The 17,617-nt window shown below is 37.2% G+C and overlaps 1 protein-coding gene across 1 annotated transcript; it reads right to left on the reverse strand.

The window, feature by feature from the left end:
* Positions 1-713: 713 nt before the first annotated feature.
* Positions 714-16,113, reverse strand: hepacam2 (HEPACAM family member 2). Its single transcript, XM_026288808.1, has 9 exons — positions 15,925-16,113; positions 11,557-11,913; positions 10,360-10,644; positions 5,154-5,453; positions 2,305-2,430; positions 2,107-2,128; positions 1,967-2,001; positions 1,472-1,545; positions 714-1,384 (listed from the first exon to the last, which is right to left on the reverse strand). The coding sequence occupies exons 1-9, from the start codon at positions 15,983-15,985 to the stop codon at positions 1,274-1,276; spliced, it is 1,371 nt and encodes a 456-aa protein (XP_026144593.1). The 5' UTR covers positions 15,986-16,113; the 3' UTR covers positions 714-1,273.
* Positions 16,114-17,617: the final 1,504 nt, after the last annotated feature.

Genomic DNA, 17,617 nt, shown 5'->3' on the forward strand with positions numbered 1-17,617 from the left:
GTCCAACAGACACATAATATAAAATGAGTCTAGAATTCTTGAAACAGGCCACAAAACCTAATTTGTTCTGGGCTTTTACATCTCAGTTCAGACAAAAGTTTACAGCAAAATATTTGTGTCTGGCAAAAAATATTCTAGCGTGGGTGTTTGAGAGGAGCCCTTCCATCTGGCTGTTCATGTTGATGTGAGCACTCATAAGAGAACAAGTGTTTCTTGTAAAGAAAGCACAGCTGATGTCACTGAAAATTTCCCAGTCAAATAAGGGAGTGGCGCCTCCCTCCAGGCAGCTGAGCTGTTGATATAATGCTTCTGCTTTTCCTTTGAAACAGAGAAAATAAACATGTAGTCATTTTATAAATCTTCCTTTATAATGCTCTGTTTGTTCCAGTAATATTGTTTTGTAATATTATGTAAAATTAGTTATATCAGACAATCCCACTGCTTGAAATACCCAGCAGCGCTTACCAGAATTAAACTTATCTGCTTAATATGTGCACATAAAGACTCAATACAATACTTACCAAATTGTAATATTCATCTTTTAGAAATTGTAGACATTTCAGCATGCACAAATAAGCAAAAAGAATCTCATGGGGCAGCATTTTCATAATATTGTCAGAGAGCTGATCTTTAAAAAGCAAATCAACATTACGTTTTATTGTATCTTGCATTTAATTAAAGAAAAGAATCCAAAAATATTTGTAAAACCTTTATTTGAAAATTACGGAGCATCCTTCTGTGTTCAAACAGGTTTCAACAGGTGCAACACATAGACAACAAAACAGACAGAAGATGTCTTTATTACATTCAAAAAACTGCTACCCATGAAACGTATGGAACGGGTATGTGGCATCTTGAAAATGTAATGAGCAATATTACAGAATACGCTGCAGTGTGCAAAAAAATACATACACATAGTACAAAATGCATACATCATATTTACATTCATAATGCAGAAACAACAACATCGTTAGATGGCGACCGTATTTATATATAAATACTCTCAGCTTTTCATTCAGCATGTTGCTACAGAAAAAAAAAATCTCATAGTTCTCTCATATATTCTTTTTAAGACAATAAAAACTTCAGTGCCCAGCACAAGTTTATGAATGTATGATTTTCAGACCTCAAGTAGTATAAAAACGAATAACTGTAAAACAAAAGAAGTGCGTACAACAAAATGTTTGACTGTAGAGAGAAGAATTGGCAGGGAAAAAAAACAGTGAAACTCCTTTTATCCTTACTTCCGTGCGCTCATTTCTATCCAGCTCTCTCATTTCAAAAGACTCAGTGTTGGAGTTTCAGGCACATGTCTGATGACATCATAGATGGTGGTATGCAAATCTTTGACTGAATCCAGCCGTGCCAAAGACCTGCAGGATGCCTGGAAAACACAGAGAAGAAATATCAAACTGTTCTGGGACAAAACTACTCATGCAAAATAGCAAGTGATTATTATTTTATTTTTCACCTGTGTTGAGTCCATTTTCCCAGGTACAGAGACAAATTCATAAATGCCAAAGTCTTCAGTTGCATCTTCATGACCTGCAAGTATATTAATCAGTGAATATATAATAATAATAATAATACAAAGCTACATTTGTTTGTCATTTAGTTAATTAGCCATTAGCTCCTATTGAGATACATATAATGTAATGCATTTAAAGCAATTTGTTCCCACACTAAAAATGAAATGATGTATGAATCGTTTTTATCCACCATTTTTAGGTCACTAGCACACAAGTCATTAATAATATCCTATGTGTTTTCCAAAGAGAGTGACTATGTGCATAGCCAGCAAGGTGGAAAATATGTTTATAGTGTATGCTGACAGAAAGCAGGCAGATATGATTATAGTAGTTGTGTTGTTAATGGGCTTGGGGGGTTGTTTGCATAGAGAGGTAGTGTACACATCACTTCTTAACAACACAGGTATATTATAGACCGACACATGCAGTAAACCCACCAGAGCGGTGCAGTCCTCTCTGCTCTGTCATTGGCCTGGAGGATAAGATCAATCCATCAGTGATGTCACATTTATAAATAAAGAAACAAATGTGTCGTATATTTCTCAGATGTTTGTATAGATAAGAAATATTTTCTTACCGCCTGTAGATAGTCTTTATCACTGTAGAAAATGATTTAAAAAATCAATTAAAAGGATTGCTAATGATTTAATTTCAATATAATCTAATTTAAAAGATTAAAGACCCCTTAGAAATCAATTAAAACCGTTTTGTGTCGTGTAAACTAAAGATTTATTTATGTATTTTAGATTCTTTAAAAATGAGAATGATATCATACTTCTTCTTGGATGGCAGCTCTTCCTTAGGAGCACAAACATCATACACACTATGATGACGACTGAAGAGATTGTAATGAAAGTCAAGGGAGACAGCGCACTTCCTTCCCGACTATATTTAGCATTTTCTGGAAACAAATCAATATCAGTGTTACTTACATAGTATATTTTAAAAGAAAGAATTTCTGGTGTGATCATTTTTAAACTAATCGAAACCTGCATCACATGCTTGCATTTTTTTATTCTGTATCCACACTAAACCAAAATTCACTGCCTGTACCAATGTAAACAACAATGACAGGTGCCAGCCCCTATTTGCTTTCCAGTGGAACAGCAAGACTTAATCACAGGTGGGATAGATTTGCACTTAGCAACTGGGTTGGAGAAAAAAAAAAACAGCTTGCCACGATCATGCAGACTGACAACAGATGGAACAAAGGAATAACAAATAGGTTTGATTGACTCAAAACAATAAGCTAATGTGACTTTTTGTCATTATGGAGGTGTGTTTAAAAATAATAATAATAATAATAATAAATTATATATATATATAGTACAGACCAAAAGTTTGGACACACCTTCTCATTCAAAGAGTTTTCTTTATTTTCATGACTATGGAAATTGTAGATTCACACTGAAGGCATCAAAACTATGAATTAACACATGTGGAATTATATATGGAATTATATACATAACAAAAAGTGTGAAACAACTGAAGATATGTCATATTCTAGGTTCTTCAAAGTAGCCACCTTTTGCTTTGATTACTGCTTTGCACACTCTTGGCATTCTCTTGATGAGCTTCAAGAGGTAGTCACCTGAAATGGTTTTCACTTCCCAGTTGTGCCCTGTCAGGTTTAATAAGTGTGATTTTTGGGACCATCAGTTGTGTTGTGCAGAAGTCAGGTGGATACACAGCTGATAGTCCTACTGAACAGACTGTTAAAATTTGTATTATGGCTAGAAAAAAGCAGGTAAGTACAGAAAAATGAGTGGCCATCATTTCTTTAAGAAATGAAGGTCAGTCAGTCCGAAAAAATTGGGAAAACTTTGAAAGTGTCTCCAAGTGCAGTCACAAAAACCATCAAGCGCTACAAAGAAACTGGCTTACATGTGGACCGCCCCAGGAAAGGAAGACCAAGAGTCACCTCTGCTGTGGAGGATAAATTCAACCGAGTCAGCAGCCTCAGAAATCGCAGGTTAAGAGCAGCTCAGATTAGAGACAAGGTCAACGGCACACGGAGTTCTAGCAGCAGACACATCTCTAGAACAACTGTTAAGAGGAGACTGTGTGAATCAGGCCTTCATGGTAGAAAATCTGCTAGGAAACCACTGCTAAAGAAAGGCAACAAGCAGAAGAGACTTGTTTGGGCTAAAGAACACAAGGAATGGACATTAGACCAGTGGAAATCTGTGCTTTGGTCTGATGAGTCCAAATTTGAGATCTTTGGTTCCAACCGCCGTTTCTTGATGCTATGCAGAAACGGATGGACTCTACATGCCTGGTTCCCACCGTGAAGCATGGAGGAGGAGGTTTGATGGTGTGGGGGTGCTTTGCTGGTGACACTGTTGGGGATTTATTCAAAATTAAAGGCATACTGAACCAGCATGGCTACCACAGCATCTTGCAGCGGCATGCTATTCCATCCGGTTTGCGTTTAGTTGGACCATCATTTATTTATCAACAGGACAATGACCCCGAACACACCTCCAGGCTGTGTAAGGGCTATTTGACCAAGAAGGAGAGTGATGGGGTGCTGCGCCAGATGACCTGGCCTCCACAGTCACTGGACCTGAACCCAATCGAGATGGTTTAGGGGTGAGCTGGACCACAGACAGAAGGCAAAAGGGCCAACAAGTGCTAAGCATCTCTCGGGGAACTCCTTCAAGACTGTTGGAAGACCATTTCAGGTGACTACCTCTTGAAGCTCATCAAGAGAATGCCAAGAGTGTGCAAAGCAGTAATCAAAGCAAAAGGTTGCTACCTTGAAGAACCTAGAATATGACATATTTTTCAGTTGTTTCACACTTTTTTGTTATGTATATAATTCCATATATAATTCCTTTGTTTCTTCAATATAACACAAATTATGATTTTTAGCTTCAGTCGTTGCAGTCTCTCAGCCATACAATGCATGGCAAATGATAACAGAATCTATGAGAATTAAAAAAAAAAAAACATGCACAAACAAAGCCAAATTAAACCCTGCGGCTCGTGACAATACACTGATGTGTAAAGACACAAAACGATCGGTTTGTACAAGAAACTGAACAGAATTTATATAGTTCTTTTTCACCTTTAATTCACGCAATGTCCGAACTGTTTGAACTTCAGTCTTGTGAACTCAATTAGGAGTGTCAATGATCCATTTGAGAGATAGGTGGCAGTAATGCACTTATAAGTCTGTGATCCGCCATAATGCAAGAAGAAGAAGAAGAAGAATGCCTCACACGCTTGCTGCTGTGAAGAGCGTTCACAAGAGTTCAAGAGTTACTGTTCAGTTTCTCGCACAAATCAATCATTTTGTGTCTTTACACATCAATGTATTGTCACGAGCCACAGGGTTTAATATGGATTTGTCTGGTGCATGTGTTTTTTTTTTTTACAGATTACCATTTTCCATCCATTGTATGACTGAGAGACTGCAATGACTGAAGCTAAAAATCATAATTTGTGTTCTATTAAAGACACAAAGTCATCTACATCTTGGATGCCCTGGGGGTAAGCAGATAAACATCTTATTTTCAGTTTTGGGTGAACTATCCCTTTAATAAAATAATTTGAAAATAGTCATTATTTTGACATGAGGAGCACTAATGTGCAGATTTAAAACAGTGACTACAAACATACCTTTGTCAAATCTGGACATCACCAGTGTGAACTTGGTCTCGTCCTGCTTCTTAGTTATATTGTTGAATGCCCTGCACAAGAACTCTTTACCCTGGGGTAATTCATACGGCTTCACTTCAAACCGTGGTCCAGTCATGAGAACCTCTGTGCCATTCTTTGTCTTAGAGATCCAGACGCAAGTGTTGGGAGGGTTGGAGTCGGCAATACAATCAAAAAAGACCAGTTCCTTCAGGTTCACCATGAACACCCCTTCAGTTATCTGACCTTGTTCAGAATTTACTGCCAAGTTATAAGGCCCATCTGTAAAATGTGGTAATTTTACAAAAACGTTATTAGTTGCCTAGTTTATTTATTTTTTTATTCATTCAAAACATTATTGGAATCTTCTATTACTGTATTTTCCGCACTATAAGGCGCACCATAAGGCACACCTTCAATGAATGGCCTATTTTAGAACTGTTTTCATATATAGGGCGCCTCGGATTATATCAGAGACATGCTGAATCCCAATTCGCCTACTTATACTACGACCTAAAAGTACTTTTTTTGTGAGGGAAAAGTACATACTTTTGAGTGTGTAGCAAAAGAGTATGCACGCTCTGGGACATACTTCGATGACGTCATGCAACATGAACGACAACGTGGTTGACTAGTTACGCACACCACAACTGTTAACGTTTCATTCATTCTTTATGTCCAATAAAATTTTATTTACTATTCCCATCATTTTTTCTCATCGTTTTTTTTCACAATACATTTTTCTATGTGTGCTTCTACCAAGTTGAGGAGTGAGGAAGCAAGGCTGCGTCATAGAACCAAACGCAGGTCCTTTGTGAGGCGGCTGGTTCTGACGTTCATGTGCAATGTGTGTAACGAAATAAAATATAACTTTAATTAGGGTTAAACATTTGAATTCTTACACTTAAAAGCTGAGGGCGCATCTCCGCTGCTGCACCCGGCTGCCATGTTTACATCACCACAAAGCCATCGCAAAGCTCCTCCCTCCCATACGCAATGGGTTGTGGGCAATATTGGCACTTAGAGTGTGCATTGATCTGCACTTCGAATTCTAACCGGAAATAGTAGACCATCCGGATATCTTTGGAATACTATTTTCAACATACTACGATTTGGGACGTACTAATTCTAGTTTCGCATACTATTTAGGACGGATAGTATGCGAATTGGGACTCAGCAACAGTTTCTAGGAGACAAGTCACTTCCTCAATCCTCAATACATATATAGAGCATCACAGTCCCGCCCACAGCCCGAGAGAGCTCTGGTGCCGGAAGTAAATTTCCCATTCATTTCTCCCATTGACTTTCGGAAAAATCCATATCTAAAGAGTTTTAAAAGCATGTGTGAGGATAACCAGTTACGGCTGAACTCATAAGCATATAACATATCATTTCAAGTGAAAATATTAAGACAAAATCCAAAAAAAGTAAAAGGTACAAGACTGTGTACATATTTTCATTTTGAGCGCAGGAACTACTCATCCCAAAAACCACCGCGCCTCATTGAATTCGACTTAAGCCACAACCGCGAACGAGCCTTTTGAGCGACTTCCAAATCTGATGACGGCCGCCTGCGTGAACTTTTTCCTCCAGTGAATTTTATTTTATATAGTGAATGTGCAGTAATTGCAGTTCTTTCAGTATTAATCGTGTAAATAAATAGTGTTTTATATAGACGGTTTCAACGGCATCAACATAAACAAACGTTAATGCGCGTGAGCGCTTTTGTGGACCTAATTTAACTTCTGGTAGACTCCAAATAGAATCAATAACAACAGTCAAGTCCCTCTAGAGTAGATATTTTTTGATAACAAACAAAATATGTTTGCTGCGTGGATCAGGCGGACTTAATGAAAATGCAAATTCATTCTTTGCCCGCAGGAGATGTTTTAAAGCATAGACATAAAGCGCGAGAAATAGAGGTTTCCCCAGTAACAGCTGTAAACGAAGCAGAGCTGGTACGCTCACACGAGGCTTTATCAGGCATATAACATGCAAGTCCTAGGCTACTTCAGAAATACAGCGATATAAAAACAACTGTGCCTCATTTTGATATTTAAACATAAATGTAAGGAATTATTATTATTAAACGTGCAGTACGTTACGTAATGTTACGTTACTCATGTTTATTTAACGAAGCCTTTTTGAAAATCGATCAGTTTTAAAATTGTGGCGAGTCTCCAAAAATAAATAAATGTATGGGAAACACATCCCGCAGCACAACCACCTGAGCCCAACTTCAGTTTACTCATCACCTTGGCTTTAACTGCGTTTGTAGATGGCACCGCAGCCAGACCGATATAACACAGACCGGAAGTTAACTTAGGTCCAGGCACGTGCGCCCGATGAAACCGTCTATATGTATTGATTTTTATATTTATCATCGTGTATTTTATATTGTGTACGTGTGTGAAAGTGGTTAACAATAAATTCAGCAATGGTGCAGTGCTTTGTACCTGACTGCAATCAACGTCGTCAACACGTTGTTGGCATTACACAAATGTTCAAAAATGTATGCCTAGGCTAAATATTGTTTTGACAGTGGCATTATAAAATGCTTGATATGACCATAGACAGTAAATGAAATGGACACAGCGACCCCATTGGAACTCAATTGAGACAAGTGAAGCCCATTTTTAGCATTTTTTAGCACTTCCGTTTCTGACGCGCAGACTCAAACGAAGCTTGATAACGTCAGCAACCTGTCTGACAGATGTAAATCTTCTAGTGGCTGTGCGTGCAAACTGCCATCGTTAATCTTGCAGAGACTGCGAGCTTGAGCGGGGAATTCTTTGGGGTGAGTGAGCAGGAGTAAGTATTCTGATTAATAATTTTGTATAGTATTTTAAAATGTAACGCCAGTACGCCATATTAAGTTAATTGCCTGCGAGCTTCTCCTCCTTTCTGTACGGTAATGCGACAGAGAGTCGCGTGGTTATGACGCAATTGTTAGCCTATTTCATAGAAGGTAATGGAGCCCTTTATACATTGTCGTGTATCTTTAGAAATAAATAATGGACAAACGGAGTCTTTAAATGCCTCAGATGTAAAGTTATTCGCTGTCAAAGTGACGCCAAAATGAATGGGAGTCAATGGGAATGCTAACGCAAGTGAAGTTCTGCTACAAGATGGCGGCACCCGGTCGACTTCCTTGCTGCCTGGATATGACTCATACCATATGAAGGCTACAGAAGCCTAGCTAAAGTTGACGAGAATGCTAACTTACGTTACCAACCTCCCTGCAAAACTCTCGTGGCAGCCATGGAGATCATGATTGCACTGATAAGTCTACCGTGCAAAAACGCAACACAGGTTTTTATTTTATTTTAGTTTTTTATTAATGATCTTCAGTCTTCACGGACATTCGCGGGGTTTAACCAGACAGTTACAAGAGCTCCACCAATCAGATGCATCACTGTGGGAGTGTGGGATTGTTCAGGATTGTGGGTAATGAAATACTTAGCCAAGACATCGCGAATAAAAGGCATTTATATCAAAACAAGGTTAGTGCCCCATGATCCTTTTGCGTTTATATGAGCATATACTATCGCTTAGTACAGCCGTAGCTGGTTTTAAGTCTACCATGTATGGTTACGTTTTTATGGCTTATACCCCAAATGTCAATGCAGAAATTGCATTGACTTTTTACTTCCGGCACCAGCTGTATGTGTTGTATTTTTTTTGCACGGTAGACTTATCAGTTAAATCGTGTGCTCCTTGGCTGCCGTGATTGCTTTTTTCAAGGAGGAAAACAAGTGTTCAAATGGGTGAAAACCACTTTAGATAGGGTCATGTAACGGTAGTTGAGTGTAGAGTGTCCGAGGGTCAGCCTGTGGGTTTTGTAAGGGCCAGCATGAGGGACAAGACCTACAAAGTTTTGGTGATGCAGTCAGGTACAAAGCACTGCACCATGTTGCTGTTGTTGTTGTTAACCGCTTTCAAAGACGAACACAATATATAAAATACACGATACTTATATAAAACACTATTTATTTGCATGATTAATACTGAAAGAACTTCTATTACTGCACGTTCACTATATAACATAAAATTGGAGGAAAAAGTTCGCGCGGGCAGCCGTCATCAGATTTGGAAGTCGCTCAAAAGGCTCGTTCGCGGCTGTGGCTTCAGTCGAATTCAGTGAGGCGCAGTGGTTTATAGGATGAGTAGTTCCTTTGCTCGAAATAAAAATTTGTACACAGTCTTGTACCTTTGACATTTTTTGGATTTTCTCTTACTTTTTTCACTCGAAATTATATGTTATATGCTTATGAGTTCAGCCGTAGCTGGTTATTCTCAGACATGCTCTAAAACTCTTTAGATACGGATTTTTCCGAAAGTCAATGGGAAAAATGAATGGGAAATTTACTTCCGGCACCAGAGCTCTCTCGGGCTGTGGGCGGGACTGTGATGCTCTATAGCTGCCCGGAGGCATTGCCAAGATGGCGGCTGAGTGGCATGACTTGCCTGAAAGGACTTTGACTATATGGTGCATAGAATAGAAGATACTGTAGTCAAACGTTTGACTGGGTTTGCGTTATGCATCCACTAGATGGAGCTGTGATAAAGGGAATGTCAAAATTTTAACAGAGCACCTTGATCCATATATCAGGTGCTCCGGATTATAAAGCGCACTGTCGTTTTTTGAGAAAATTAAAGGCTTTTAAGTGTGCCTTATAGTGCGGAAAATACGGTACTTTGTTTTAGTTATATTACTGTTAATTACTAGAAATGATTATGTTACTATTAATTTATTATGTCATTGATATTGTACAACAATAGCAAAGTTACAGATAAAAACAGAGAAATTTTCAGGTGGTCATGTAATTTCAAAATTGCAGCCCGCATCAGGCAACCCTTTTTATATAAAATAAATCAGCTTATCAGGCTACTAATATGAAATACTATTAATATCTTTACAGGTAAAACTTTTTTTAATAAAGGAAAAAAAATTCAGTTTTGCATCTCTATTAACTTAATCCACATTCATATTTCAGATCGATTTTTTCTAAATGACATGTCAGGACAGATCATGTTTGACATCTGACTAACAATGCAAACAGCAGGCAATTCTCAGGCTGCAGGAGGAACCTGCTGGACAGTGTGCAATAATGAAGCAATGATTTACACAAGGGATGATAACAGATGATAAATGAGCTTTAAGCCAGAAAGTATAATAGATACTCACAGAACACCATGAGTTCAGCAGGTTTGCTTAGCTTACTGCTAATGTGGTTTTGGGCCTCACAAATGTATTGACCAATGTCTTCTTTCTTGACAGGGTTTATAACAAGTGTCCCATAATCTTGTGAGAATGTATGCCGCTCACTTGGACCAACCACCATGTTGTTTTTTAGCCATTTGTACTGAACATTTGTCCCATGTTCAACAGAACAATTCAGCGTCACGTTGTCCCTGTCTTCCACCAGTTCTGATTCTGGGGTCTTAGTAATAACGGGGATGGACACAGGCACTGGGAGCGGAGAAGACATTAAATGAAATACTTACAAGAAAAGAAATACTCTGATATGTGGAACTGTGCTTATATCTCAAGAGAAAAAAAATTCAAGATATACACCTTATTTTTAACGTAAGAGTGGGTGTGGCCATTTCTAACTTGAATGAGTGCAGCTTCCGATGTCATTTGTATCCAGTTATTTTAACTTTACACAAAAGTTAGTTATGCTGTTTAATATTAGAAACTGGCATTTGTTACCCTATTATATGAAATATATTATTGGAATATTATCAGTATGCTATTTTGGTTCTAGCACAAACAGTTTTCCTGTTTACTAAACTTTTTACTGTTATGTTTAGAGTATTTCACCAGTATTCACCGGAAATCTTACACATTCACAAAAATAACTCACTTTTGCGTTTGAAAAATAAGGTGAACAAATTGTGAGATAAAAAGACACATTGTGAGTTAAAAAGAGACACAACGTCAGAGTTGCGCAATATAAAGTTCAAAAATGTGAGATAAAAATTCATATTTTGAGTTTAAAAGTTACAACTACACCAAAGTCACAGTTGTGTAATATAAAGTTCGAAATGTTGTTTTACATGAAACAAAGTCACAATTGCACAATTTATAGTTCAAAATGAGAGACAAAATGGCACATTTTAAGTTTAAAAGTCACAATTGGAAAAAACTAAGTTGTGCAATATCACATAGCACATAGCAGGATTTAGTCACTGAAATTTATCAAATCACATTCGGGGTATAAAATCAGCTGTGAGAAATTAAATCACCATTGTGAGATATGAATCACAGTTTTGTTTGATTTTACTCTGAGACAAAAACAGATGTTAAAAGCATTAGTAACAAACTCTACATCAATAGCTGTCATAAATGAGATCCCCCATAAGAATCAAATGTTCTTACCGCTGACTGTGACTGTCACTCTTTTTGTGACAGCAACTGGACTGGGAGTTCCTGGGAAGACGATATTGATCTGCAGCTCATATTCCCCCTGTGTGTCTTCGTCCAGATGCTCAAATTTTAGTGAGACATCAGGCAAATTGAGTGCCGGACGGTTCGTTAGGCGTAGATTTGGGATAGCTTTGATGTTATCGAAAGTGACCAAAAGAGTGTTAATAGGCTTAATCTTGTACCAGGACCCCTGGAACGTCACACTCTGGACGTCAAAATGAGCCTCAACTCGGAGGAGCATCGAGTCCCCCACTTTTCCATGCTGTGTGGACTGCAGTGAAACACATTCAGTGCATGTAGAGTCCGTACCTGTTCAAATGAGAGTGTAAAATGGTGTTAAATGACTCATACTGACAAAAAAAAAACACACATTTTGTGTATTTGAACCCTTTACAGCAGTGACTGTATGATTTTGAGATCCATCTTTTCACACTGAGAACAACTGAGGGACTCAAACACAACTATTGGTGCTCCAGAAGGAAACACGATGCATTAAGAGTCAGGGGGTGAAAACTTTTGAACTCGATGAAGATGTCCAAATTTTTCTTATTTTGTTGAAATATCTTTTTTTTTTTTTCATTTAGTACTGCCCTTCAGAAGCAACAGAAGATACTTGCATGTTTCCCAGAAGACAAATTAAGTAAAATTTACCTTGATCTTCAAATTCAAAAAGTTTCACCCCTTAGGCCTAAATGCATTGTGTTTCCTTCTGGAGCACCAGTGAATGTTTGAACCTTTGTTAATAGTTGTGTTTGAGTCCCTCAATTGTCTTCAGTGTGAAAAGATGGATCTCAAAATCATACAGTCACTGCTGGAAAGGGTACAAATATGCAAAATATGCTGTAAAACTGAAGAATCTGCAGGACATGGAGGATATTTCTGAAGAACAGTGCTCAGTTTAATGGTTCAGGACAAAAAAGGGACTCAAGAGCAATCATCAAAAAACAGAAAACAGTTGTGGATCATCCAGGGAACAGCACACAGTATTAAGGACCAAGGGTTCCCAAAATTTAGAATTGGGTTATTTTAATAATTTCAGCAATTTTATTTGTCTTGTGGACTATATGTCCACTATACTTTTATGTAAAATATCTTACTCAGGACAGTACTAAATAAAAATAACATTCATCTCATCTCTCTTATTTTGCTAAAATTATTCACATTTTCACAGATTATGCGAGGGGTTCCCAAACTTTTGCATGCCACTGTAATCAGTTCTATGTCATTATAAAAGAGCTATTCAGTCATGACATCAATCGAAAGCTAAGTCACCATGGATTTCCTCAGGAAGTTCAAATGTTTTTTTATAGATTGACAGTTTTTGATTTATGGTTAAAATAAGGTCACTGGACTTTCAAAGACTTTCATAACTTATTTTGTTATAACGCACAAAGTCATAATTTAAAATGTGAAGTCAAGCAACACTTGATGATAACATGTTTCAAGAGTACAGCTACAAATTCACATGCCATAATATAACATATTATATATGATCATAATATATATAAGCCATAATATAATCTCTTTACAACTTGCAGTTCTCTTTTAGGCTTTAGGGCTAAAAAAAATCATAATTTATCATTTTAAGAGGTGCAGTTTTTTTAAGAAAAAGATTCACACCTCTTGTTGAAAAAAAGCATGTCATACTGGCAATCAGTAGTTTTATATTTAAATATATTTACAATTACAAGTTTGAAATTATGAAATTAAGTATATTTAAAATTAAAATCCAATTTTAATAAACTACAGGTAAAATTTTTAACATAATATAAAATATAAATCTATAACTATTTTATGTTATGAATATAACAATTATGCTATATATATATAGCAAGTATACTACTTTAGAGCATGAAAGAAGATTATTCAAATGATTTCAAATGTACTTTGAAGTAAAACCTTTAATTTGACCTTTAATTATTACAAAATATACTTTTAAAAATTGTGCTTAAGTGTGTTAGGATTAGGAAATAGTCATGAAAGTAAATTTAGCCTTTCATTTCTTTAATATTATATTATCTGCAAGCACAGGTTTTTAAGAATATACTATCACTATTTGAAATACAAGAGCACATTCAGTACAGTTTCACACACTTCTGTGTCACAAGAACAGCTGTCCATAAAGCAGGGAAGACTATCTGTGCGTGCACCATCAAACCAATCCAGGCCTCAAATTCTCAATATTAATGTTTTTGGTATTTGTGCAGAAGAACCTGCAATGTTTCTCATTAACAGTGACTCTGCTGATTAAAACATTCATCTAAATCCGTTGCTAATCTGAGCAGCTTTCCTTCTCCTGTGGTTCACTCAGAAATCTTTCAGAGTAAGACATCCATCACATAATCTGCGATTCCAGCATGACACTGGATTTATCCACGTCATTAATTAGTCCATACGCAGATCTGCAGTTTAATCACCACCGCCTTTGCCCTGATCCTATACCTGCCAGAGCAAATATTGACCCGCTTCTCAGAATGATAGTAATCAAACATCAAGTTCCCTCTAATTTGTCTGAACAGGTCCGTGAGCAAACATTCAAGCATTACACGTACTGCCTGAAGTCATGGAGTCCTGATCGCAAGAATAAAGCTCCCATGATGCTGGGAAGATAACGTACTGGACTGAACTGAATTCTTGCTGTATCTCATTTACTTAAGGATAAGATTTCTTTTGCATGGATGAAATGAACGTAGCCCATGGAGGCCCTGCTTTAACTGACAGCTGTTAATCTGCATTACGTTGCTAGGCAAGGTCGTGTGGCAGCAGGCAGGTAAACGGTCTCATACTCCTCCCTCTTTATTGCTCTCAGGCCCCTTAACTACCCGGACACGGCCATCTCCACCCCCTTTACTTACTTCTGTCAGCCTGCTGACAGCCAGTGTTGTGCATTACAATAGATGACTGCATGGCTCGTGTTGTGCACTAAATAATAAATAAAGACACCCCTACTGCACGCATAAAGGACCAGAGGGCAGATTCAGTGGAAGCAAAAAGCGTGCCTGTGTTTATGCCACACTAAGCTATGAATACAACACTAATAAGTGTGGTTGGCCTGTGCTGGTCTTATTGTCTCCAAACAAGGTGAGGATTATTGCTGGGATGGCAACAATGCACTTACTCCACCATCACAATATGTGTTAGTAATTGAGCTATTCACAACAACAAGTGAACGAGAGACTCCTTGTGCGTGCCCAAACACAAACAAACATTAGACTATTCACACCCCATGGTAATCCACCACGGCCATTTGCCGTCTTCCAAAATGCACATACAAATGAGTGGACTGGAAAATGAACAAAAGCCTGACCGTGAATAATCCAATAAGCCTCCAGTGTTTGTTTGTGTATTTTTAAAGCAGCATGTGACACGAAAAGCTAAATGTAGGAAGCGTTTGCCACAAGACTGTGAGTCGTATACATGTCTTTTCATGTCTTTATCTCAATATATATATATATATATATTCACATATTACATTTTGTGTGGTAATTGAAATGGAATTGTGAAAACTTTAATATAATACAACAAATTTTACAAACATGATAGGAAAAATTGTGCTTATTTAATTTAGCAAAAACAAACAAAAAAGGAATAACTATATTCTATGGCCCTACACCTTACCCTAAGCCTCATAGGAAACTTTGTGCATTTTTACTTTCTCAAAAAAACTCATTTTATATGATTTATAAGCTTTTTGAAAAATGGGGACATGGGTTATGTCCTCATAAGACACCCTCTCCTTGTAATACCTGTCATACCCATGTAATTATACAGAGTTGTGTCCTGATATGTCACAAAAACATACTCACACACACACACACCTATATATATTTTTTTGCTAATTGAGTTTACTGTGGGAATATATTCCACTGAATTTCAAAATGGAAGTGAAAATTTCCAAATGCAGGAAGTAATCACCACTCTAATTCAAAATTACAGAATTAAAATTTAATTAAAATCAAACCACAGTTCTAATCTTTCAAGTTCTATACCACCTTGCTATTTGAAATAATCTTAATGTGCAGATTTTTTTATTTATTTTTTGCTTTAACCTCAACATCGTCAACAGGAAATAATAATTTACAAACAAAAATTTAAATGACACGTTTTCCAGAGTAACCCTCCATCTTATTTCTTAGATATGTACACCACTCTGAATGACATTTTAAGTTAAATAATAAACATTTATTTTACTGCAAATTTTTTACTCTAGATGACGTCCCAAATCATTGACTGCCTTTGGCTTAACCTCTTTGGCCAAAAAGTTTTAGTGTGTAACATTACTGCTGCCATTAATTCAAAAATTAATAAAAAGCATCTTACCAGGAATGATTAGAAATATGGTGGCCATGAGCAGAAACATAGTGACTCCAACACATTCCATTTCTACTATATGATCTCTAGAAGCTGTGTGACAAGAAAAGGGAACTGGTGACAGTATTTGCCAGGGAAATGAGAGAAGCTAGTTTAGGCCCCTCCCACGTGCCATTTGGACACATACACCTGGCCGAGCTTCCAAAACCCTGCTGTTACCCTGAGGGCCAGAGACAGTCTCACCGAAACACATTCACTGCAGATATACACAGCTTAAGCACACAGTGTTAGATCACATGAGGAAAGTTCACTTGAACAGTAGCGGTACACACACACACACACACACTGCTACAGGTGTGAAACCCGCGCAGACTGACATTCAAGTTCCAGACAGACACGAGGTCATTCAGTGCACGGACATGCAAAGTTTTGCCTGAATCCATGACTTGAGACACAAAACAATGTTTTCCAGAATCATCACACACACCAAGTCAGAGCAAAGATCGAGATAAATAGCCAGAATTTACCTTAAAAGTGTCATTTAAGTCCACAGTTAGCATTAAAATTCTAATACTAATACTTTAAAATACTACCTAATCAAAAGGTTCTTAAATGGGGTTCATAAACATCAGATGTATCATAGGATTAATATATATAAGCAATACTGTTCAAAAGTTTGGAGATACTAATAGGTTAATTGAGCAAGGATACATTAAATTGATCAAAGGTGTCAATAAAAACGATGGGTTCTTTAGAACTTTGTAAGAATCTGAAAAATTTATTTAAAAAATGTATCAAAGTTTTTACAAAAACTATTAAGCAGCAAAACTTTTCAAAACTTTATTCGAATTTTATGCAGTTTTTCCTTTTTTTGTGGTGTTTTCTTGAATTACAATTAACAAATAGTGAACTCAACATTCAAAACTTGGGTAAAATATAGTTGTTTTGCCATGCCGCTGAAGATCAGTGCAGGAACACAGGTTTGTTCTAATATCAGAGAAAGAAAACCATTGTCTGCTTCATAGGGAAACACAGAAGCATTAATTTTCTATAAATATTTCATGCAAATCGGCCACCTTTACAACCCCCGAAACCAGCACTTCTCATGCAGATCCACATCAGCACACAGATAACGTACACAGGGCCACCAATGGTGTAAATGACCTTTATTCGGACTGAGAATCATCTGCTTATAAAATAAACCCACACCCCTTTCAACTCCCCAACACATGATCCTCTCATCCAAGTCAGTCATAAAGCCACCCTCTTTTAAGAGTCACTTCAACATATATCCAAAGGGTTTTTCCCCACAGTCCAGAAAGAGCTCTGAAATCCAGCTGTCTGTTGTGCAGCACACCACACTCTTAGACTTGTGCTGTAAATAGATAATAAGATAAAAACATAATCATTATGAAGTTCTATTTAGCGAATCCACTCTGAATAACATTTCTGTAAGTGATGCGGGTAGCATGTTCAGTCATTTCCGCCCTCATGTGGACAGAAAAACAATCTGATTTAACTACTACACTGGAAGACTTACTGTCATTTTCTTCTTTTCTTTACTACTGTGATTTTTCTTTTTGGACTTCTTTTGGCCTAAAAATGAACACATTGACAGTCGCGTTAAGCATGTCACATTTCATGACATATTAAGGTTACAGAGGGTTTAAACACTCTTACATCTCGGTCTACATTAGACTCG

The sequence above is a fragment of the Carassius auratus genome, chromosome 19 (assembly GCF_003368295.1).
Source record: "Carassius auratus strain Wakin chromosome 19, ASM336829v1, whole genome shotgun sequence".
In the NCBI taxonomy this organism is placed as follows: domain Eukaryota; kingdom Metazoa; phylum Chordata; class Actinopteri; order Cypriniformes; family Cyprinidae; genus Carassius; species Carassius auratus.